The sequence below is a fragment of the Ochotona princeps genome, chromosome 14, assembly GCF_030435755.1.
Source record: "Ochotona princeps isolate mOchPri1 chromosome 14, mOchPri1.hap1, whole genome shotgun sequence".
In the NCBI taxonomy this organism is placed as follows: domain Eukaryota; kingdom Metazoa; phylum Chordata; class Mammalia; order Lagomorpha; family Ochotonidae; genus Ochotona; species Ochotona princeps.
In genome coordinates, this window is record NC_080845.1 from 3,378,401 (window position 1) to 3,401,406 (window position 23,006).

The following is a 23,006-nucleotide window of genomic DNA, read 5'->3' on the forward strand; positions in this document are numbered from 1 at the left end:
GGGTGTGTGGTGGTGCACAGAAACAAACGTGTGGCATCTGGGGTGCAGGAGCGGCTGGGTCGGCCCCCCAGCAGGAGCGAGTCCTCCCCGCCTCACCTACCAAAGACCCGGAGGTGGCGGCCCTGCCGATCGGAGCCAGCAGAGTTGGATGCCAGGCAGACATAATGGCCAGCATCCTGGGCAAGGACTGGCTGGATCCGCAGGGAACCCCCGGGCAGCAGCTCCAATCTGCAAGGGACAGAGCGGGGTCCATGGGGACTGCAGGCCCCTCCCCGTACACCAGCTTTCCCAGACAGACGGAGGGTGGGGGAGACTCTTTCTTCTGCCTGTCCCCCACTTCGCCCACCCGGATCCTAGCCACACCATTCACAGGCCCCACCACAGAATCTGAAAATGTATCCTGCTGTTGCAATTTGCTGAATTTCAAGTCCCTCTTGCAATGGCCTTGGCAGGGCCAGTCCAAAAATTTCAAATGGTCTTAAACAGCCTGCAGGCAAGACAGTTCCCACCCCTTGCACGTGTTTGTTGAGGTTAAGGGTCACAGGTCACAGCACCCCCAAAGTCAGCATCAGAAAAATGCAGAGGCAGAGTGGCTAGTTTCTCCAGGCCCCCTGCTGGCCCCAGCCTCTCCCAGGAGTCAGCAGGCCACAGCATCCCGAAAGTGCTCCTTCCCAAGCAGTCATCTCAGCCACGTTTCACTGGACAGGATGCACACAGCCCTTGGACTCAGCCAACCACATCCTCTGTCTAGAAATGTTGGGGTTCACAGAGAGCTCTGAGTCATCGACCTGGGCTGCATGCGTGGGTCAGGGTGTGGGTTGAGGCGGTGGGAGGGGAGAGCCCCCACACTGAGACAAATCGAGACACACAGAGTCAACTCTGGCTTCTATAGGCTTGCCAGGCCCAGTTTCGGAGAGGTGCCTGCCTCTCACTTTGTTTGCTCCACTTGCCCACATTTGTTCATGGCCCACAAAGACCCTGCCCTTTCCAGGCCCCACCTGGTATTCCCAGGGTCCAGTGGGGTCCCGTCCTTCCGCCAAGCCACGAGGGGTGGGGGCGCGCCGTCGACCCTGCACGGCAGCAGGACTGTCTGGTTTACTGAGCTGTTCACAGTGGGTGATCCCGGCTCGATGATAGGTGCCGCTGGGGAGGGGTATAGAGAGAGCAGGGATGGGTGCCTGTCACTCCCAGGGAGCACAGGCCGGGCAGGGCGGGGCAGGCTATACTCACTGTGGATGTCCACGTGGAACGCCACGCTGGTGCTGCCCGCTGCGTTGCGGGCTGTGCAGCTGTAGTTGCCGCCATCGGCCATGGTCAGAGCCAGCAGCTGGAGGAACCTGCCCTGCTCAGGGAACTGGGTGTGGGCGTCCGCCTGCAGGGCCCCCACCCAGGGTGGGAGACAGCCACTTAGCAGCAGCACCCGCCAAATAGGACTGAGGTGGGGATGCCAACGGCGGCCTCTGCCCCACTCCAGGCCCTGACTCTCCAGTTGAGGAAACGGGGTCCCCTCGGGGAAGATAACTTCCGATCCCTAAGTACTGGGAGTCCACCGCTGCAAACTGGCCCCACTGGAGGGGTGAGTCCAGAAACCCGAATGACTGGCCCCAGGATACACACCAGGGCGCACAGCGCAGAAGTGCCATGAGAAGGCTACCTGGGTGTGTATTAGCAGCCCTGGGTGTAACTCCCAGCCTGCCTCAGTGTCTCCATCCACTGAATGGGGGCCAGGATCGTAACCGGTGGGCGGGGAGCCCAAGAGCGATTACGCCTAGAGCTGCTCAGGGTAGCACTGGGACCTCCGACATGGTCGGGTCAGGGACCAAGGCCGTGAGGCACAGAAGCCCGTGCCCCTGGCTTCCCGGCCTGGTGCTCACCTGCAGCAAGACACCGTCCCGGTGCCACTCGATCTCGGGCACTGGCTCCGTCTCCACCGAGCACTCTAGGACGAGCTGCCCCGGGGCCAGGCCCACCACAGAGTGGGGGCCCTGAGGCCCCACGATATTCGGGGGACCTAGAAGCCAGAGAGAATCAGGAACAATGGACCCATGCCCACAGGTCATCCTGCCTCCCACCCCTGCCACCCCCAGGCCCCCTACCTTGAACTCTGACCCGGAAGTTCTTCTCAACTTCACCTGCAGGGTTCTTGGCCAGGCAGCTGTACAGCCCAGCATCGTCCAGCTGAGGACAGCATGGAATGAGCAGCTGCCCCCTGCCGCAGTCTGCCTGCCTCCCACTCTGCTTCGCTTCTAAGCTGTCAAGGACCCAGGAGTCCCACCCTGGCTCCCACCTGTCCCCCTTCTCAGCCAGTTCATGTTCCCTCTCTGGATTTTTCCACCTCCATCTCATCCCTGGTGTGAGGCCTGCCTCTTCCCAGAAGTTCTCCATGACTGCACCAGCCCTCCTCCTGCCTGCAAGGGAGTGCTCCAGCTTTGGCACCACCCTTGGCACAGCCCCCGGGGGGACACATCTTCATATCACATACTAGGAGGAGCCCTGCCAGGCGTCCCTGGGGAAGCACAGTTTTCCCTCCCCTCCACCGCCCCCTGCATGACCCAGCACAGTACCTGCACAGCCTGCACATGGAGCATGCGCGGGGCTCGGCTGCTGTTCTCCACCCCATTTATGGTGCGCCCATCCTTATGCCAAGTGATGTTGGGTGGCGGCGTGCCCCGGGCCTCACACAGGAGCTCCAAGGGGGTGCCGGGGGTCAGCAACAGCTCTGTAGGCTGGCCCGAGTCCTCGATGTGGGGGGGATCTGCCAGTCACAGCACCTGGTCACCGGGGGGCCGCAGTGCTGCGCCTCGGGCCTCACCCCAACTCCCCAAGCAGTTTCTGACAGTAAGAGCTAGAGCAGATGCGAGTGGAAGGCCCTGAGGCATCAGGACCATGGCCCATCTCCATGGGGTGGCCATCTGTCTTTCCACACCATGGGGACACAATGTGAGGAGGAACTCTCTTTTTCCAAGGCAACATCACATGTGCAGGATTTTGTGTTGAATCTTGGAGTTAGGGTCCCCAATTTCTGTGGCTTTTGCCCTTGGTCTCATAGACAAGCATACCCCCAGGGGACATCAAGCACCCGGCCACCTACCCTTGCAGGCTAGCCTTGAAGATCCACTCCCAGAAGCCTCTGTGAGGACCCACCCCGCTCCCCCTCAACCACCTTCCCCATCCCCATCAAGGCCAGAAGACCCACCCAGCACAGTCAGCTGGAAATGCCGCCGGGTCTCGCCCGCCTCGCTCACAGCCACGCAGGAGTAGGTCCCCGAGTCTCCAGCTCCCACAGCCTCCAGCTGCAGCCCTGGCCCCTGCTCGAGGCTCTGGGACAACCAGGGTTCTCCATCCTTCACCCATGAGACAAAGGGCTGGGGGCTGCCACGGGCCTCGCACGGGAGGACCACAGTGGAGCCACGGACCACCACCACATCCTTCTGGAATTCTGCGGGCTCCAGGATGGGGGGCTCTGTGGAGGACACAGGGATAGGCAGAGCCAGCTCCCCTTGCCAGGACCCCTGTACAAGCTGCTCTCATTGGCCACATGGCACATCTCTTGCACAATGCCTTCTAGTCCTCAGTATTCAACATCGCTCTCACCCCCTCCAGGAAGCCCACCAGAGTCTCCAAGACAAGAGGCTGCACCTGCCACCTCCGTTTTCCCAGAGCAACCTCTCTGAGAGCTGGCAGCGCAGCCATGCTGTCCAGTGTTGTACCCCAGGCAGCAAGGTGGAAGGACCCGCTTAGCCCAGCCCCTGCTCCCTACCTTGCACCTGCAAGGTGAAGTTCTTATTGGCCACCCCAGCTGGGCTTGAGGCCACACAGGTGAAGAGCCCGGAATCTGCCAGCTGCACCTGGGAAATCCTGAGCTCCCCAGAAAGGGAAGTAGAGAGAGAGGGGGTGGGCAGAGGTGGTCGACTGGTCACATGCCTCCCTTTCTGATGCAGAGTCCTCTGCCTACCTCCACTCCTAGTTCCCAGCGTTTCAGGATACAGCCCTAGACTGCCCCTCCCCTGGGCCCGACTGCCTTCTCTGGCTACCCTCCTCCCCAGCGAGACCTGCTGTCCTGCAAGTTCCAGAAATTCCCGGGACAACGGCTTCCTATGGATGATGCCTCTATCACCTCCGTGGGCATCGGTGCCACTTAGGGTCACCATGCCCCCTTCTGCCCTGACCACTGTTCTCACCAACCTCCCTAGTGACAGCTCAGGCCTGGGCCTCGCCCCTGGCATCTCTGCTGTCCTCTCAGAGAGGGACAGACAAGAGATCATCCATTTTATGGCCCACTCTCCAACTGCCAGGTCTGGGCCAGGTTGAAGCCAGAAGCCCCAGAACGCTGCCTAGGTCCCCCACATGGGTGGCAGGGAGCACTTGAGCCATCTTCTGCTACCTGCCTGGGCACAATCAGCAGGGAGCAGGATCACAAGTGGAGCAGCTGGGACTCGAACAGGCTCTGATTTGGGATGCTGGGCATTGCAGGTGGTGGCTCAGCTCCCTGTGCCAAATATCTCCAACATCTGACCTTCCATTACTAGAGCTCGGTTCCAAGCCACATCAGCCTCCCCGAATGTCACAACAGCCCCTAACTGCTCTCCCAGTCCTACCCTTGGTCCCCAGCCTGCTGTCCACACGGAAGCCCGAAGGATCCTTGGAAAATCCAAGTTACAACCCCGAAGAACTGTAAGGTACAGTCTTGAGCACATGTTGGCACTCCCACGTCTGTAGCAGTTTCCCAAACGTCCATTCGTGAATGACGTTTGTATTCTAGAATCCTCTCAGAAGTGTTTTTAAACCCCGGTTATCTAGAGAATTGTCTGAGGCCTGGATTCACAGGTTTGGGGGCCAGGAGCCCTTCCCTACCTGAGGCTGCGCCCAGAGCTGTGCAGACGGGTGCGCTGGGACAGAGCAAGGGGCAGGCCATCCTTGAGCCAGCTCACATGGATGGGCGGGGAGCCCCGCACCAGACAGGCCATGGTCACCTGCTCCCCAGGCCTGCTCACCAGGCTGTCCCTGCTGTTGGCTGCTGGCTCGATGGTTGGAGGAACTAGGGATGCACAAAGAGAAAGGAGACAGTTGGGGTGGAGGATGCTGGAGGGACAGGTGGGTTCCCCCGCAGGGTGGTTTTACAGGTTGCTGTCAAGACCTCAACATGTGCCCCTACAGTCACCATGGTGGGGGCCCTCGGAGTCTCGCCTTCTCCCCCCAGAAGGTTGGGACAGTTGTGCCTCTGATTTGAGAACAAGGTGGGAAGCCCCTGAACTGTCAGACTGTGGCCTAGGACACAGTCTGGGCATCATGGGACCGGAGCTCAAGTCCTTGGAAAGCAGCCCCTGCCTTTGGCTCCTCACCCAGCACATTGACCGTGTGCAGCCTGGAGTCTTCCCCAGCAGGGTTGCGAGCCACGCAGGTGTAGGCACCTGCATCCCCAGCTCTGAGGCCCTTCAACACCAGTGAGCTGCCATCCAAGTAGAAGCTGGAGAGAGAGGAGGGCCGTGGGCAGGTGTGGGAGCGTCAGGAGGCCCTGCTGCCTGGATGGGGGCAGGGGACACAGGTGGGGCCTTACCGGAGGTGAGGACCTACAGCTCCATCCAACGGGCCTCCATCCTTCAGCCAGGTCACTTCGGGTGGTGGCTGACCCTCAGCCTCACAGTCCAGCTGTACCTCCTGGTCCTCCAGGACGTTGTGCTCCTGTGCGCTGCCCGAGCTCCGGATCTGGGGGGCCACTATCACAGGGGCCGTAGTGAGGCCCCAGGGGCAAGGGGTGGGAGTGGGAGGCTGCTGCATGGGATGGGAGTTTGGGGTGCAGGGTGCCCACTTACCCAGTACGGCCACCACAAAGTCCTTGCGGGCCTCCGCCTGGGCATTCTCGGCCACGCACGTGTAGGTGCCCGCCTGAGCTGGCTGCAGGCGACTCAGCTGCAGGCGTCCACCTCGGGAGATGATGCCTTGGGCCGTGCTGCTCTCTGTGGAACCGAGGGACAGGCCAGGCCTTCACTTGCCTGGGCACCACCTCCAGGCACCACCATAGAGCCCTGGACACAAAGGCCAGGGGACTCCTGGGCTAGGTTCTCATCCCCCATATTCACTAACTCTTGTCCGTTCCCTCACCCCTGTACCTGTGTACAGGGAAACTGGGGCTGGGGCAAAGCTCCCGCCTGTCCATCATTGCCTTCCTCTGCCTAGCCTCTCACACTGCTTTGTTGTATCAAACTGCCCTAATTCCTTCTGCTTGGGGACACCTCTTCCCATGGGACTCCCTCCCAGCGCAGCTCCTGCCAGTCCCTCCACTCACCCCACCACCTCTACCCCATCTCAAGGCTTCGACCGAGGAGACCCAGATGCACATGGCGCCCCATGCTTCCCAACCTGGAACTCTGCCCCTTTTCCTCCAGGGATGGTGGGGGGGTGAGAGTGAAGCCTGCCTAGGGGTGACCAGAAGCACACAGAGCAGCCCTGGGCCAACGCCAAGTCCAGGCTCAGCCAACTGGGCTCTGCCATGCCCTCAGAAGACACAGCCCATCTGTCTCTCAGGAGCAGCCCGCGGTCGCAGATTGGAGGCAGACCCTGTGCCCCCACGGGAACGACCCCCGCTGTACATGTGCCACAGGCCCGTGAGTGACACCACAAGACGCCAGAGTCGGGTGGAGACTATGCTGCTGACCTGTGATTGTTAGCTATGAATTTCCACAGGCAGCAACTCTGTCTGCCTTCAGGGTCAGTTCACAGCATGACGGAGGACAGGTGTGCTCACCCACGGGCATTCTGTCCTTCAGCCACGTAACAATGGGCGCGGGAACCCCGGACACGTCACAGGCCAGGACCAGCGGGCTCCCAGCCACCTGGCTCACCGTTTCCATCTCAGGGTTCTCAAATGCTGGGGGCACTGCAGGAGAGAAGGCAGACTCCCAGAATCCTCAGATTTCCCCTAATTCCAGGGAGACTCTCCTGTGGGGCTGCTTGGCTGTGTTTACAAAGCAGAGCCCAGGATGGGTCACACTAACCCCTGGACGGTGAACACAGAGTCCCACGCAGGGATGGTTCTTACCTGTATCAGGGCAGGCATCACTAATTAATCCCAATACTCCTGTTCTGCCAGGAGGAACTCAACCATTGCCAGAGGCATGTAGCTGGCTGAGCTCAAGCAGTGATATTTTTGCCCCTGGCAGAGCCCTAACTGGTACCTGCCACTCCTGACCTGGTAAGCTCCAGGCCGTATGCCCCTGCCTCCTGGCACCCCTGCCTCTTTGTAGCCACTCCCTTCTGCTCCTGAGCAGTGGATGGTCACCTGGCCAAGCTGGCCCCTGCTCACCCGCCAGCTTACCCTGGACAGTGAGGCTGAAGGTCCTCATGGCCTCCCCAGCGGCGTTGCTGACCCTGCAGCTGTACACCCCTTTGTCTGACACCTGCAGCAGGGAGAGCATGGAGCTGGGACGGGGCACCTAGGGCTCCCCCAAAGGCCCCTGGGCCCAAGAAGAATCCAGAGCAGTGACTCCCCAAATATACCATGCTGGTGCTGACTGTGTGCCCATACCACCCTCACTGTCCACACCCTCACTGCCCACACCACCCATGCCACCTACACAGCCCACACCACCCTCACTGCCCACACCACCCATGCCACCTCACAGCCCACACCACCCTCACTGCCCACACCACCCATGCCACCCACATAGCCCACACCACACATGCCACCTACACAGCCCATACCACCCACACAGCCCAAACCACCCATGCCACCTACACAGCCCACACCACCCATGCCACCCACACCACCCCACCACTCATGCCATCCATGCCCCCAGGCCCCTCACCTGGGAGTCCAGGATCTCCAGCCTCTGGCCGCCCTGCAGAGCCTGGGCCCGCTGTGTCATGACCAGAGGCTGCCCATCCCTGTACCAGGTCACCACTGGCTCGGGGACAGAGTCTGTCTCACAGCTCAGGATGGCCTTATCCCCGACCTGCACTGGGACCATCTCCTGGGGACCACTGGAAGGCTGCCTAAAGGTGGGGGGCACTGAGGGCAAGACACAAGACACAGCCATGTGAGGCATGGTGACCTCATCATGACCCCCCTCCAGCCCAGCTATCGGTGGCCCCAGAATCACACATCAGCTCTGATCCCAGGAGCAGGGATAGGAGAGCTGGAGGAGAGGACCAAGGCTAGCACCCAGCCTCTGCTGGGTGCCAGGGTCAGCCTCCTGCCCTCTCTGGACCTCAGCCCCTGGCCTGGGTCTTCCCTTAGGGGGTGGTGGCCCCTGCTGGGTTAGGAGCCCTCAGCCCTGGGTGCCCCACCCAACCTACGGAGAGGCGCTCTCAGCCCCACCAAGAGGCCTGAGGCCTGGGGATACAGTACAAGCACTGGCGCACAGCAGCTGAGCACACCAGTGGCAAGGCTCGAAGGAACCTTCCAGCAAGTTCCAACCCAGGACACCTTGACCAGTTTTTCCCCAACAGGCTTCCCAGGACCATTGGCTATGATGCCCCTGCTCATGTAGGCTTAAGAAAAGTCCTTCCCAGGCCAGGCCCTTGGGATTCCTTCCCCTGCCCGCTTCCTCTACCTGCTGGCCCGCAGAGCTATGCACAGGATGTCCCACCCTCCCCTGGTGCTGGGTTGCCCAACTGGGAGGGCAGGGGACAGAGCAGGCAGTAACCAAGGAGCCATACCCAGCACGCTAAGCTGCACCCGCCTCTGGTCCCTGCCGGCAGCGTTGAGGGCTTCACACACATAGGTCCCGGAATCCGACAGCTGTGCCCGTGCCAGCTGAAGGTTGTGGGTGCCTGCAGGGAACCCAGCTTGCATCAGCAGTTCGGCCTCGGCCCCTCAGGTCACTCCCCTGCCTCCCAGCCCTGGCCCAGGCTTAAAAGGGGTGGGGAGGGGACAACCATCTCCCCGTGTGGCCTCAGCTTACTCACCAGGCAGGAGGAAGAGCTCCTCATTAGGGATGAGGGGCTGGCCATCCCTGTACCATGTGACTTCAGGGCTGGGCTGAGCATGGGCCTCGCAGCGCAGGGAGACGCTGCTGTTAAGGATGGCAGTGATCTGTTCCGAGCTCCAGCCCATGATCCGTGGCGGGACTGTCCATGGCAGCCAGGACAGAGAAAGACATGAGAGAGTGCGCACACAGCAAAGAACCGAGAGCAGCTCCCATTCCTGGTGCTCCACCTCCTGGTGCTCCACCTCCCAGGGCTCCACCTCCCGGTGCTCCACCTCCCAGGGCTCCACCTCCCAGGGCTCCCACTGCTGGTGCTTCACCTCCAGGGACCTGTAGGTAACCCCACCCAGAGACCAGAGAGGGAGACGGAGACAACACAGCACAAACAGGGATTCAGGTTTGGTCCCCAACCTTGGGCGTGCCACATTAACCTTTGTTCCTCAAGGTCAGAGCTCTCCCCACATGGTGTGGCAGAGAGATTAAGATTTCAGACTTAAGGCTGGTGTGGTGCATAGGGTTAAGCCTCCGCCAGCCTCCTATATGGGTGCTGGTTCAAGTCCCGTCTGGTCCACTTCTGATCCAGCTCCCTGCTAATGTCCCTGGGGGAAAGCAGCAGCAGATGGCCCAAATACTTGGGCCCTGCACCCATGTGGGAGACTCAGATGGAGTTCCAGACTCCTGGCTTCAACCTGGCCCAAACCTGATAATCACAGCCATGGTGAACCAACAAATGAAGATCTCTCTAATTCTGACTTCTTCTTTACAGATCAATTTATTAATTTGAAAGATAGAGTTACAGAGAGATGAAGACGAGCGGGGAGAGGGTTGGGAGAGGAACACAGAGCGAGAATGAGAGTCTCGTTCATCTGCTGGTTCACTCCCCAGATCGCTGCAATGGCCAGAGCTGGGCTTGTCTGAAGCCAGGAGCCAGTAGGAGCTTCTCGTCTTTCATGTTGGTGCAGGGGTCCAAGGATTTGGGCCAACCTATGCTGCTTCCTTAAGGCCACTGACCACATGGATGCTGATCCCACGGGCAGCACCTTTCCCAGGGTGAGCCCTGAGTGCTTGCCAGGCTAGGAAGTCAGGCCCAGCTCCAGGCTCTGCTTGAAGGAGTTGGTCCAGTGAAAGCCCATGGTCTGTGCCAGGCACACAGCTAGCGCACAATAATGGTGCTGTGAAGCCTGGCTGCCTCCAAAGTTGAAAAGAAAACCACCCAAGGCCAGTCCTGTGATTACCAGGACACCCCTAAATGCTCTCTGTTGGGAGTGTGGCTGGTACCAAGCTGGGATCCTGAATGTGTGGGGCCTACAGCCCAGGGTCCCAGAAGCACAGAGAAGTGTAGAGGCTGCCGCAAGGTGCCGCTCACCTTGGACCCTGAGAGTAAACAGCTTCTCTGCAGAGCCGGCTTGGTTCTCAGCCACACACATGTAGCTGGCAGCGTCAGCTGCCTCGGCTGTGGAAACCTGCAGGTGCAGGGCGCTGGTGCTGGCAGAGGCCCTGCTGCCTCTGGGCGCCCACCATCCACACATAAAGGTCCCCCTCCCACCCCGTGCCAGCCATGCAGGACTGGGTGGCTCATGGTGACTGTAGAGGGCTGTATGTGATATTGTGAGAAGGGGGCATAATGACAGAATCCCCCAACTCCCAGGGTCCCACACAGCTCTGGTGTAGGCAGTAGCTGCCTGAGGATGCCACCAAGTGTGCTGCCATGGGCAGGTGTGTGCAAGCAGGGCAGGTGCTGCTCTGGGTGTCAGGGATACTCCTGGGTAGGCCATCATGCCCAGCTGGGCCCCAGGGGTAACCTGAACGTTTAGGTACCATGTGACTCCTTCTACAGGATGACTTGCCAGGCTCCATCAACTCTCAGGAACTCTGAGCCAGGATCAGGCTGACAGCCCTGCTTGGCACAGGCCATGCCTGCTCCCTGGGTGCTGGGCAAGCTGGTTGGGTAGCAACAGCTTCTGCCTTTGGCTCACACTGACCTGCAAGACCTGCCCATCTTCCAGGACCTGCAGCCGCAGGTTGGGCAAGAAGGGCAGCCCATTTTGCAGCCATGAGATGGTGGGCGTGGGGTTGCCCAGGGCCGGGCACCGCAGGCTGATGGTACTACTGGCATTGATGGTCACCTCCTCCACCAGCTCCTCTGTGTCCCCCAGGATCACAGGTGGTGCTGGGTAAGGAGAGGGGGGTGAGGAGAGGTGGTACAGGTTGGGCATGAAGGCAGGAGAGGCACCTGGTACCAGAGGCTGGCTGGGTACCCCTATGCCCCATCTGCTCTCAGGCCCTGACCCAGCTAGGGAAGCTGAGGCACAGAGAAGGCTGTGGCCTGCTTAAGGAAACGCAGTGAGGGAGTGGCTCACCTGGAACTGGACCCTGGCTTCAGTGCCCGTGCCCCATGCCTCTCATCAACCTCCAAGAACAGCCAGAACCTGACCCACGTGACCTTGTTCCCCTGTGGAGGGAGGCCCTGAGCCCAGCCCCATTACTCACTCAGCACCAGCAACTCGTAGTGCAGCCAAGCCTCGCCCACCTCGTTGGTGGCCTGGCATGAGTATCTCCCAGCGTCCTCTGCCCGTACCAGGGGGATCTGTAGCACCCGGCCTCCTGCGGGGACATGGGGTAGAGGCCTGAGCCCCCTCCCCCAGGGGCATGCAAAGTGCCCTTCCTTTGCTTGGGACCTGAGACGCATCACTGCCCCAGCCTTGTCTGTGAGATGCAGACGCCTGAGCTTGGGCACAGTCTTATCCCGTGACATCTCTGGGAGTTGTGTGCTGTGGCAACACCCATTTCTCAGATGGAAAAACTGAGGCTTCCAACAACAGTGCCCATCCAATAAGAGCACAGTGGGTGCAGGCTCAGGTCTGCTGTGTACTGAACTGGGCTTCCCAGGGAGGGCAGAGGCTCCTGGGAAGCAGAGGCAGCCCCAGGTCTGTGCTGGCTGGCAGGCAGGGGCAGGGGGCAAAGTGAGGGTGACAGGAGCTGTCAGCAGCATCCTCTGAGACCAAGAGCTGGCTGGTCCAGAATCCAGCATCTGGCAAGGCAGAGGGCGGCTCACACAAGGGTCAGAACCAGGGGCTTGCTAGCCTGGGTCAGTTCATATTTAAGGTTCATCTAAGGTTGGGGTCAGAGTTCAGGTCAGCTGGTGACCACTGCCACTGTGTACTCAGGAGTAGGAGTCAGTGGCCACAGTCAGAGGTCAGGGGTCATTGGTCAGGGGTCAGAGGTCAGGGGCCAGTTGCCATGGTCAGAGGTCAGGGGTCAGTGGCCACGGTCAGAGGTCAGGGGCCAGTGGCCACGGTCAAAGGCCATGGTCAGAGGTCAGTAGTAGGGTCAGAGGTGAAAGGTTAGGACTAGAGAAGTGGCCAGTGACTATGGTCAGGCTGCAGTGGATATTGGGATTCTCTTGCGGTCAGAGTCCGAGTTAGGGGTCACCATGTGACAGGTCATCGTGTACCTAGGTCTGGAGTCAGTGCCTGGGGTGGAGGTCAGAGGCCAGGGGAAGGAAAGGCCCAGGGGTAGCCCACAGGCACAGATACCTGCCTCTTCTGGATCCCAGAGGAGCCTCCTTTTGGTAAGCACCAAGTTACTGTCCCTGGTGGGACCCTGCTCATGGGAGGCCCAAGCAACCGGGTGTACCTGCCACAACCAGCACTGTGACGGCCGGACCCTGGAAGCCATGGGGTAGATCCCACACCATGATCGCCCCTCAGCAGCCTCCCAGGGTGCCTGGCTGCGGCCCGCCCGGCCCATTGGGGCTACCCCGAGCCCCGCCCCTGCAGTCTTCTCATTCAGATGCATTCTCCCACAGCTGGAGTGCGGCGTTCTGAGCCCGGGGGCACCTTTCACAGTGCAGTGAGTGAGCAGCAGCTGGGTACCCCTGCCCATGGGTCAGCCCAGCGATGGGGGGTCGGGGGAACTCTAATCTGGCAGCTGTGCCCACTTCTGCCCTCACATGGGCCAAGGAAGCCTAGCCCCGGTTTAGAAATCACCGCCAGGCCCAGCATGGCTGTGTCCCCGTGCCACCCAGCCGAGGCCACACAGCCAGCAGCACACCTGGCTCACTGCCTCCCACACTGCGCCCACCTTGCAACAGGGACACCCCATCCGTGGCTGAGACACGCTGACCCTCCTTGAACCAGGTGAGCTCTGGGGGTGGGATCGCGTTGGTGTCACAGTACAAGTAGGCCGGGTTGTTCTCCACCACCTCCCGGTATTCGGTCACCCCGCTGCGGGCCTCCACCTCCTCCAGCTCTTGGGACAGGAACTCGAAGGCTGTGCTGGGGTCGCCCATGCTCTGGAACATGGGGGGCACTGGGGATGGGGGAGAGGAGGCTTTTAGGAAGCACCTCAGAGGGGTGCGAATGCTCTGCTCCAAGTGGGGTCCTGGCAGCGGGGATGGGGTGGGTGGGTGCAGTGTGCTCAAAAAGTCTCAGGGTAATGTTTAGCTACAATGGGAAGCAGCCCTGTAAGGGTGCAACTGGGGGGCCCACAGCGACGCACTGACCTCCCTAGGGTCACACAGCCCCCTCATTACAGGGCTAGGGGGCCCCAGCCAGGAAGAAGAGGACAGCACCTAGCAGGTGCTCCCACCTGAAGCACGGAGCACAAATCCAGTTCCGAGCATCGCATTATCTCGCCCCTGCGTGACGCGGCTTGGCACTGCCTCCCCACCCCCAACCCCTCCCTCTTCTCTTTCCACCCAATTTCTCCCTCCCTGCAAGTTTGCAAAGGGAAGCATGGAATGTTTCCTTCCTAACAAAGCCAGACACCCCTGGCAGGGGACTAAGTACATGGTGTTTTGGCATTACCAGGCCAAATCTAGTCCCCCACCACTTAATGCTGTGGTTTGTGTCAGAGCAAGAGCCCCCATTTCCTCCAGCACGGCTTTAAGGACGCACCCCTCTGGTCTGTTGTGGTTGAGGGGAAATACCAGCATAAGCCTGGTGAAGCGCGCCCCCTGTTGAACATGTAGGTCAGCACACGTCCTCCCTCTTCCCCCCTCCCCCGACCTGACCGCTCCCTGTCCACTGCCAGCGCCCAGGCGCACCCTGGATGAGCACATTAAAGTCCTGGTCGTCCTCGCCGGCCACGTTGGTGGCCACACACAGGTACCGTCCGGAGTCGGACACCTGGGTGGGCTGGATCTGCAGCAGCCGCCCTTCCGCCAAGAGGTGGAGTCGCTGGTTGGGGGTCACAGGCTGGGGGCAGGACACAGCGGGAACAGAGATAAGACCTATATTTCAGGGCATTTCTGAAGGCGGCAGCCTGACGTGATGGGAACACCTGGTGACTTCGGAAACCTAATCCACAGGACTTAAAGTAAAAGGGCTGAAATAGCAGAGTCACGGAGTTTGGTTTCTTATTTTAAAAAAGGAATGGCATAGCCTGGACCAGCCCTTCCTGCAAGGACTCTCTTCTGGAAGGTTCTAACAAGAACCAACACACTGCAGAGGCCAAAGCCTGAGGCCGCCCAGGGGCCCAAACGCACCTGTCCGTCCTTGTACCAGCTGACGGTGGGCGGGGGCACAGCCCAGCACTCGCATTCCAGGGTCAAGGTGCTGTTGACCTTGGTCTTCACTTGCTTCACACCCTCGTCCCCAGAGGGGTCGTCCTTGGAGATGGAAGGAGGGACTGAAAAATATCGGGGACGGGGGGATATGAGGAGTGGGCTTGGAGGTGGTTCCCTGGTCCTGGGGTCCCAGAAGCAGGGGCTGGCTGTGAGCTCCCGGCGCCTGGCTCAGTTAGGGGAAGCGGCTGACTGTGACGGTCATGGTCAGGGCAGAGGTGAGGCCAAGGGATTCCCAGGTGACTCGATGCCCTTCCTGGGGTCCCAGACCTCAGACAGGGGAACCTCTAGTGGCCCCATCACAGCAGAGATGACCAGAGGAAGCCAGGGCAGGGGTCTGGCTCTGCTGTGGCCCACACCTAGCTCATCGCCTCCACCACTTAGAGTCGTTGGTGCTCTGATGATGGGAACAGGCTGCGCCCACCGTCCCAGGGGCACCCCGAGGGTCCTGACTCACTGAGGACTTCTACATGGTAGTTCTTCATGGCCTCCCCCAGCTCGTTGGTGACTACGCAGGTGTACTGGCCGGCGTGCTCCCTCTGGGCATTCAGGATCTGCAGCCCCTGGGTCCCTGCTCGGGGCAGTGGCCAGGCTCAGTCCACAGTGCTGCCTACATGAACTCAGGCCCCTGGCCCCAGCCCAGTGACTGGCCACCTGCTGTGTCACTGCCCCTGCAGCTGAGCGCATCACCTGGGAGCAGCTGGATGTTCTTGGAGGCCTGAAAGGGGGCGCCGTCCTTCATCCAGGTGATGTTGGGGACAGGGAAGGCCAACGCCTCGCAGATGAGAGAAATGGGGTTGTTGACGGTCACGGTCACCTCCTCATCGGCGCTGTCCTCACTCACTCCCAGGATGGTGGGGACCACTGTGGTGGGCAGAGGGAAAGACCCTCAGAAACACAGAGCTCCAGTCCCAAGGAGCAAGAAAGCCCTGGTCCCTGGTGCTCAGCCTAGGTGGTACTGTGATTTGCACGGCACAGATGGGCAATAGGCTCAGGGGAGCCCACACCATGCACAGTCACACCGGGAACCACTCTGGGTGGCCCAGAACTCTCATCCTCCACCACGCAGCCATGATGGGAGGGGAAGCATGGTCAGTTATGCTCCCTGGTCTCTGACTTCTCTGCCCTGGCTACCACAGCCTTCCCAGGTCTGCTGCTTCCGTCAGCGCCCCTCCCTGGGTTGGGAAAGGGGTGGGGCTTTGGTCCCTACTGGCACCTCTGCTTTCAAAGTCTCTTAAGAGGGTGATGATCAGACTCCTGCTGAGGCCTCCCCTGTTAGCACAAACATCTTAATAAACAGAGTTTCCCAAACAGCCTGGGTTCTTCATTCTTCCAGGCTCACAAGAAAGCCCCCAGCACCCCGCCCACTGGAGACAGGTGTCGTTAGGTGTAAACCCACCACGCTGGACCCCAGCATGAGGCACAGGTCCTCTCAGAGACTCAGAGTGTTATGGGTGATGTGGGAACAAGCACACCTCCCATCTCCCAGGGTCATTGGACCAATCGAGCCCACTTGGCTGTCCCGGGACAAAAGTTCTGCTGATACAGGTGCAATGATGGGGATGGCTGCCCTCCCACGTGCAAGAGTGGCTTAGAGAGCAGCGTGCATCTGTAAGGAGCCTCTGGCTTGGTTCTCCTTCCCTCCAGGACCTACAGTGGCTGTGCAGGCCCCAGACGCACCCAGGACGTTCAGCTGGATGTGTCTGGTCTTCTCGCCGACGGCATTGGCTGCGATGCAGGAGTAGTGACCGGCACTGGACAGGTTGGCCTGGAGCACCTGCAGCAAGGCTCCATCTGGAGAGATGTGGTGGGCGTCTCCACTCACCAGGGGCTGGCCGTCTTTGAACCACGTCACTGTGGGCTGGGGCACGCCTGCAGCAGAGGACATAGGACACACCTCAGCAGGAGGTCCCTGGACAGGGAGGGATGTGGGCTTTTCCATCTGGGCCACAGATCCTGCATGGTACAGTACAGCAGAAACAGAAGCAGCCACCAGGCCCAGCCTAGACCCTTCTTCTGTGATTTGATTGCATTTTTCTCTACTGAAGAGTGGACAGACATGTTTTTATATGAACAGGCCAAAAGACAAGCTATTCTTTCTATCCACTTATTCATCAACCCTTCTATCTACCCGTTCAATGTTCCCTCCATCCATTTGCCTGCTCATCCACACACCCACCCATCCATCACCTAGTACCCATCCTTCCATCTGTCCATCTATTACCCATCCTTCCATCTGTCCATCCATCCATTACCCATCCATCTGTCCATCCATCCATCCATCCACTACCCATCCATCTGTCCATCCATCCATCCGTCCATCCATCCGTCTGTCCATCCATTCATTGCCTATCTATCTGTCTAGCCACCTATCTACTCATCTATCCATCTATCCACCCATCACCTATCCATCCATCCATTTACTCCCCTATTCATTTTGTCCAACACGCATCTACCCGCCCACCCATCCTTTAGCTCACCAGCATCTACCAAGCACTGGGAAGCTATGGGAATGACTGAGGGGCAGCATGGGCTGCCCGTGCAAGTCCCTGGAAACCAACCTCTGTAATCAGGGGAGGGTGGTAAAGCATATTTGGGGCAGAAGGACAGCAGGTGCGAAGCTGCACAGAGAGGTGGAATGAAGTCCAAGCTCAAGAGGTCTTCACTGGGGAGCAGTGGGGTTGGGGCAGGTGTGCTGGGTCCCCAGGAGCCACCTTCCCATCCCCTCCGCATTGTACAGCTCTTACCTGTGGCATTGCACATCAGGTGGGCAGGTTGTCCCTCAGGGACCCTGATTACATCCTCTTGACCCTCGTTCTCAATACTGGGAGGAACTGGGGAAGCAGGAAGACAAATGGCTGTTGACCAGGGCTGCCCCCTCAGGCTGCACTGTCAGGGAGCAGGGAACCGAGTCGGGGGGTGGGGCTTCTTGTCAGTTTTCCATATCATGAGTTGGAGGCAGTTGGAGGGGGTCTTGAAAATTATCTGCCTTCCTTCTCCCTGGGTGAGTCTGTATTGTTTCTGGAAAGTTCTATGGCAGTCACAGAACTGAGGTTTCTGATGGGGAAAAGTCGTGGCCTTCCCCCCGCCCCCCAATGTGCTGGCCCTGTCCCCAGGGGGCTGCCGAGCAGGAGGAGGGGGACTTCCAGGGCTCCCCTGAGAAGGGGCTGCAACACACCCAGCACCTCCACGCTGAAGTTCCTTCGGGCCTCCCCCGCCTCATTGCTGGCCAGGCACGAGTACAGGCCTCGGTGTTGCTCCTGTGCCTGAGTCACCTTCAGCATCCAGCCACCTGGGGATGGAGTGGTCCAGGCTAGTTGAGCCCAGGCTGCCTGCTGCTTGGCAGAGGGGTACAGCGGGCCACATGTGTAACTGATGTGTGCATGTCTGCCTCTCAAGTGGGACTCCACGGCTCAGATGGGGAAACAAACTAATAGTGCTTCAATGTGAGACAAGCCTGCAGCAAACGTGGGGATGCTGTCTTAGCAAGGACGATCCAGGGCCTCACTGGCTCTCGGGACTCACAGGGTTTGAAGGGGCAGTGGTGGGCAGGGCAGTCACACCCCCACTTTGCTCTGACAGTCAAATTCCTTCTTCCCCAGGGACTCCTTGGGGTGAGTCAAACCCCCCTGAAGAACTCAGGGTCCCCCAAGACCAGTTTGGGGAGTGCACACAAGACACACGCCCTCACTCCTCTTCCTGCTCCCAGGGTAGATATCACCACTGTCCTGCCTGCTGGGCCCAAATGAATCTGCACCTGTACCTGGCACCCCCTAGTGAGGGCTCAGAAATGACACCCAAGGGGACATGTATCTGCCATTCTACCACAGGCTGTGAGAATCGCCGACGAAGGCTCCGGTGGGGGGAGGGCCTCGAAGGGTTTGCAAGATCAGAATGGGACACTGCCCATTCTGTGTCCCAAGCTTTCCCATGTGGTGGCCAGCAAGAACCATTATTCGAACAAGGAAGATTATTTGAACAAGCTGCTTAGGTCAGTATCTCCCAAAGTTTCTTCACTGTTCCGTGTACAAACACCAAGGACACTTTGTGGTGCAGGACTTCTCAGAAGCATTGGGAAACCTTTTCCAAATTTACTTAAATCCATTTCCTATCCCCCACCCCCACCCCCACCCAGGAGCACCTCTCCTGGTCAGCGTTTGCTGTTGGACTGGCCAGGGACATGGACATGTAATGGGCAGGGCCCAGGACCCAACCCTGGCTGTCACCTCACCTGCCAGGAGGTAGGTGTCCTCCCCAGGCCTGAGGGGCTCCTCCCCTCGGAACCAGCGCACAACAGGGGGCGGGACCCCAGTGGCTTCACAGAGCAGCGTCAGGGGACTGTGCAAGGCTGCAGTGACGTTGGTTAGAGGGTCTGCGTCCCCGATGAGCTCCGGTGGCACTGGGTAGTGGGAAGAGCCTGCGGTCAGGAACTGTGTATTCCCTCCTTGTCCCCTGCTAGTGGAGGCCCTCCTGGGACTCCCAGCACTCCCCCAACCCCCAGGGGAGAGCAGCTCAGAGACCAAGCAATAGGACCAGACAAAACTGCTCCCACCGACACTGCCACCCCAAGAAGGAGCAGGGGGTAACCAGAGGCTGTGTCTCAAAGTTGGGCAGACACGCAAGCTTTGGTTTCCGTAACCTGTGTGAAGTGCTCAACCCAGTGTCCGGGTGGAGCAATTGTGAAGTGTAGGGTCCAGACATGCCTCCTGCTAAGTCCCCAATAAACCCTGCCCACACTTCCCACCACCTCTCTCCTGCATCCCGGGCCTCCACCTTGCATGCAGTAGGCACTCAGTGGATGGTTGGCAAGAACAAGGTTGCTCCACACCCACTCCCATAGGAATACTCTGCAGATACCTAACTCACTCCTAGTGTTCACATTTCTACTTAGAGGCCACCTCCTCCAACAGGCTGCCCTGATTTTTCACGACAGTGTTAGAGGTCATCCTAGCCTTGTAGACCCATCTGAAACCATGTCACCAATCATGAAGGATAGAAACTCCCAGGAACACACAGGGTGTGTGTGTGAGGGGTGACACTGGGGCTATGTGGGAGCAGTCCTGAGTTTGAGAGCAGCATTGGTAGCTTCCCCTACCAGCGGCCGCCCTCAGACACCCAACACCAGGGAGAAGGACGCGTGACCCCAAGAACACAGCCACAGGGCAGCAGCTGGAGGCTGAACCAATAGGCTGCTGCTGGGCCTTACCTAGCACGGACAGTGCAAACCTCCTCTCAGCCCTCCCAGCCACGTTCTCAGCCACGCAGCTGTAGTGCCCAGCATGGGCGACCTGTGCCCGCTCCAGGTGCAGGCTCTGGCCCCCGTGGTGGAGTCGCAGGCCATGCTCCGCCCCCACGGGCCGACCTTCTCGCTCCCACGTGACCGTGGGTGGGGGTTTCCCGGTGGCATTGCATTCCAGCGTGGTCTCCCTGTTCTGGACCACGGAGACCTGTGTGTGCAGCGCCTGGGGGGCAGCGATCCGAGGTGGAACTGGGCAGGGAAGGAAGAGTGTCAGAGAAAGGGGCTGGGAATGTGGGCATCAGGCACTGCCCAGGCGCCCAGCACTGGGTGGGTGCATCCCACAGAGCCCTCTGTCCCCTGCACTCGCTGACTGGAGAGCTTTGGCTAGGTGTCCCCACCTCTCTGGGCCTTTCCCCAGGTCCTGTTACCACAACAGGAGTCCTTGCTCCGCTCCCCAAGCTGGGAATCCAGGGCCTCACCTGGATGTGGGTGAGGACTGTTCCTAAGCGGAATTGACTGTTTCTCAGTCTTATTCCGCAGCCCAGATTTTACAAGGATAAGGTGGTGAATCTGTCACCACAGGGTTAGCAGATGGAAATCTAATTTTCCATTAGATACGAGGCACTCCAAAACTTCATGGAAAAGCAGAAATATTAGTTTTAGCCTGGGGGCCAGCAGGATGGTTCAATTGGCTAATCCTCCTGCAAGCGCCAGCATCCCATAGGGATGCTGATTCAAGTCCCAGCTCCTCCACTTCTCATCCATGCTTGTGGCCTGAGAAAGCAGCTGAGGATGGCTCAAAGTCTTGGGATGCTGCACCCACATGGGAGACCCAGGCTCTGCTCCTGGCTACAGATCGGCTCAGCTCGAGCCACTGTAGCCATTTAGCAAGTGAGCCAGGGGATGGAAGATATTTTCTCTTCTCACTATAAACCTTTCTTTCCAATAAAAACAAATAAATCTTTTTTTTTTAAGTTTCAGCACAGAAAATTGAAATCTAGACACGTGCTCCCCTAATCCGCACTCTCTAGGAACTTATTGCAGTTCCTGCTTAGGGATGGATTTTGATTTACCTTTTAGCAAAATGAGCTGGCGTGCTTGTCTCATTTCCTATGGATTTTCTGCAGCACCTTTGTCTCAGTGTCTCCCATGAAACTGACATTTCTTTCCCGTCTCTACACCACTTGGGGACACCAGACTCCCCATGTGGGTCCCCTCACCCTGCTCGGAGGAACAGCGTGGGGAAGCTGATGGGAAGGGCAGTTTGGAAAGCAGCTGCCCCACTCACTTCTCCTGTCCTGGCTCGGATTCCGGGATGGGATCTGTTTGGCCAGCCCCCCCACCCCGCCCTATTCTGCCTTGCCTGCCCATCTGGTCCCAGCCCAGCTCACCGTTTACTTCCACACGCAGGTTCTGGCTGCTGTTCCCGGCTATGTTACTGCACTCACAGGTGTAGGTTCCCTCTTGGTCTGGCCGAGCCTGCCCCAGGTACAGCAGCCTCCCCACGACAGACACCTGCTTGAGACCAGGCCCCTGCCCTGGCAGTAGTTGACCTGGGAGCAGCAAGAAGGAAGCCCCTGGTTGGTCCAGGGCCCTGCAAGGGCTCAAGGTCCTTCCACACAGAGTGTGAGTCCTCCTACCCATTCCTGTCAGTTGCTATTCAGCCACCTCCTCCAGGAAGCCTTCCCTGAGTGCACAACTGATCCTGGCACCCTCTGAGCTCTTTCTCCACCTCACTCCACCTTCACCCTGAGCCTTTTCCTCATCTCAGACCTGCCTGCAGGTGCACCTGAGGAATCCCACCCTGCCCTGGGGGCCTCCAACATGAGCCCTGCCTCACTATCTCCCAAGGATTCTGAGTCCCCTCCCCCTGGCCTGGGTCTAGGTGATGACTGCTGAATGGCTGAGCCCCACAACGGTGATCTTGGGGACACCTGGCAGCAAGACAACGAGGCAGCCCTCCTCACTCTTCTCTGCCCAGAACATCCCCCAGTGAGTAACCTCAGCCTGCCCAGAGCCCTGCCTCTCCTGCAGCATCTAACAGAACTCAATACCTCTAATCCTGCGCTTCCCCTGGAGCTCCCCATCCCCCACCGTCTGGCCCGAACCTCCAGGCTTCCTCAGCCCCCGGCTTCCTTCCCCTCCTCCACCTGACAGCTCTGGATGTCCTGCCTGCCTTACCTCACCACCTCACGGCATGCACCCTCCAGGTGCCAGAGCAGGACCTCTCACCTGGGGTCCTGCACAAGCCCCTCTCTGGCTGGCTGCTGCCCATGGTCAACTCCAAGCACCGCCACTCTTGTGCCTTCTCTGACTGTCCCCCTTGCCCCGGCCCCACTGGCCTCTCTGCTGAGCCTCACATATGCTTGCTTCATTCCTGCCCCAGGGCCTTTGCACCAATCATGACCATCCCCTCTGCCTGAAATGCTTTCCCCTGTGACATTCTCGGGGTCGACCCTCTTCTGCCTAACCAAATAGCCACAGCCGCCTCCCAACTCGAATCCACAAGCCCCACTCCAGCCTGCCTTCTTGGCACCTACACTGAGCCACTGACCCACTCTGGCTGGTTATCTGACTACTCCTCAAGCATGGGGGCTGCTGTGCTGTGCCCACTGCTGTGTTCCCAGTACTTCTGTAAGCAGTACCCTCCCCGCTGGGGCCACGAGCCCACCTGTCTGGGCTGGACTCCAGGGTGAGGGCAGAGTCTTACCATCTTTCCTCCAGGAGATCTTGGGGAAGGGGACACCTCGACACTCGCAGGACAGCCTGGCAGGGTGTCCCTCACTCACTGTCAGGGTGAGGGGCTCCCGGGAGGGGAACGCTGGAGCCACTGAGTCAGAGCAGAGGAGGGGGCGGTAAGAATAGAGTGGGGTCCCCAGTCCTGGCCGTGACAGGCAACCCTGGGTAGGGCCATGCAGTCCCCAGAGAGCTCACCCCAGACGTTCAGGTTGTAGTGCTTCTGCGAGTGGCCCGCCTGATTCACAGCCTCACAGGTGTAGCGGCCTGCGTCCCTGAGCTGTGCTGCGTCCACCTGGGTGAGAGAAAAAGCAGCTCTCCTGGGGGTGGCACAGAGACGGGGTTGCCCAGGCCAGGCAGCCAGGAATCCCATGTTCTCCCTTAGCATCCTTGAGCTCCAGGAATATGGGGCGGTAAGAGTAACTCCCGCCTGATCACAGCACCAGAAGTTTCCAAAAGGCAGCACCTGCGTGGGTCTGGCGCAGAATGGCAGCAGAGTTGGCTCTGCTGGCCTCTCTCACAACCCAGGCCTGCCTAC

The 23,006-nt window shown here is 59.5% G+C and overlaps 1 protein-coding gene across 1 annotated transcript in view; it reads right to left on the bottom strand.

The window, feature by feature from the left end:
- HMCN2 (hemicentin 2) overlaps positions 1-23,006 on the bottom strand; it is a 120,850-nt gene that overhangs the window by 26,320 nt on the left and 71,524 nt on the right. The window contains exons 42-74 of the mRNA XM_012929312.2: positions 22,667-22,763; positions 22,443-22,562; positions 21,124-21,285; positions 19,700-19,981; positions 18,725-18,892; positions 17,672-17,785; positions 17,241-17,327; positions 16,174-16,365; positions 15,184-15,357; positions 14,951-15,064; positions 14,416-14,558; positions 13,975-14,125; positions 13,011-13,238; positions 11,418-11,531; positions 10,910-11,097; positions 10,294-10,390; positions 8,908-9,069; positions 8,659-8,772; positions 7,806-8,008; positions 7,316-7,397; positions 6,746-6,877; positions 5,814-5,957; positions 5,558-5,717; positions 5,343-5,467; positions 4,855-5,038; positions 3,761-3,858; positions 3,197-3,463; positions 2,565-2,755; positions 2,097-2,178; positions 1,875-2,011; positions 1,231-1,372; positions 999-1,143; positions 101-228 (exon numbers count right to left, since the gene is read on the bottom strand). Coding sequence (XP_012784766.2) covers positions 101-228; positions 999-1,143; positions 1,231-1,372; positions 1,875-2,011; positions 2,097-2,178; positions 2,565-2,755; positions 3,197-3,463; positions 3,761-3,858; positions 4,855-5,038; positions 5,343-5,467; positions 5,558-5,717; positions 5,814-5,957; positions 6,746-6,877; positions 7,316-7,397; positions 7,806-8,008; positions 8,659-8,772; positions 8,908-9,069; positions 10,294-10,390; positions 10,910-11,097; positions 11,418-11,531; positions 13,011-13,238; positions 13,975-14,125; positions 14,416-14,558; positions 14,951-15,064; positions 15,184-15,357; positions 16,174-16,365; positions 17,241-17,327; positions 17,672-17,785; positions 18,725-18,892; positions 19,700-19,981; positions 21,124-21,285; positions 22,443-22,562; positions 22,667-22,763 — 4,927 coding nt within the window. The remainder of the gene's footprint in view (positions 1-100; positions 229-998; positions 1,144-1,230; positions 1,373-1,874; positions 2,012-2,096; positions 2,179-2,564; positions 2,756-3,196; positions 3,464-3,760; positions 3,859-4,854; positions 5,039-5,342; positions 5,468-5,557; positions 5,718-5,813; positions 5,958-6,745; positions 6,878-7,315; positions 7,398-7,805; positions 8,009-8,658; positions 8,773-8,907; positions 9,070-10,293; positions 10,391-10,909; positions 11,098-11,417; positions 11,532-13,010; positions 13,239-13,974; positions 14,126-14,415; positions 14,559-14,950; positions 15,065-15,183; positions 15,358-16,173; positions 16,366-17,240; positions 17,328-17,671; positions 17,786-18,724; positions 18,893-19,699; positions 19,982-21,123; positions 21,286-22,442; positions 22,563-22,666; positions 22,764-23,006) is intronic.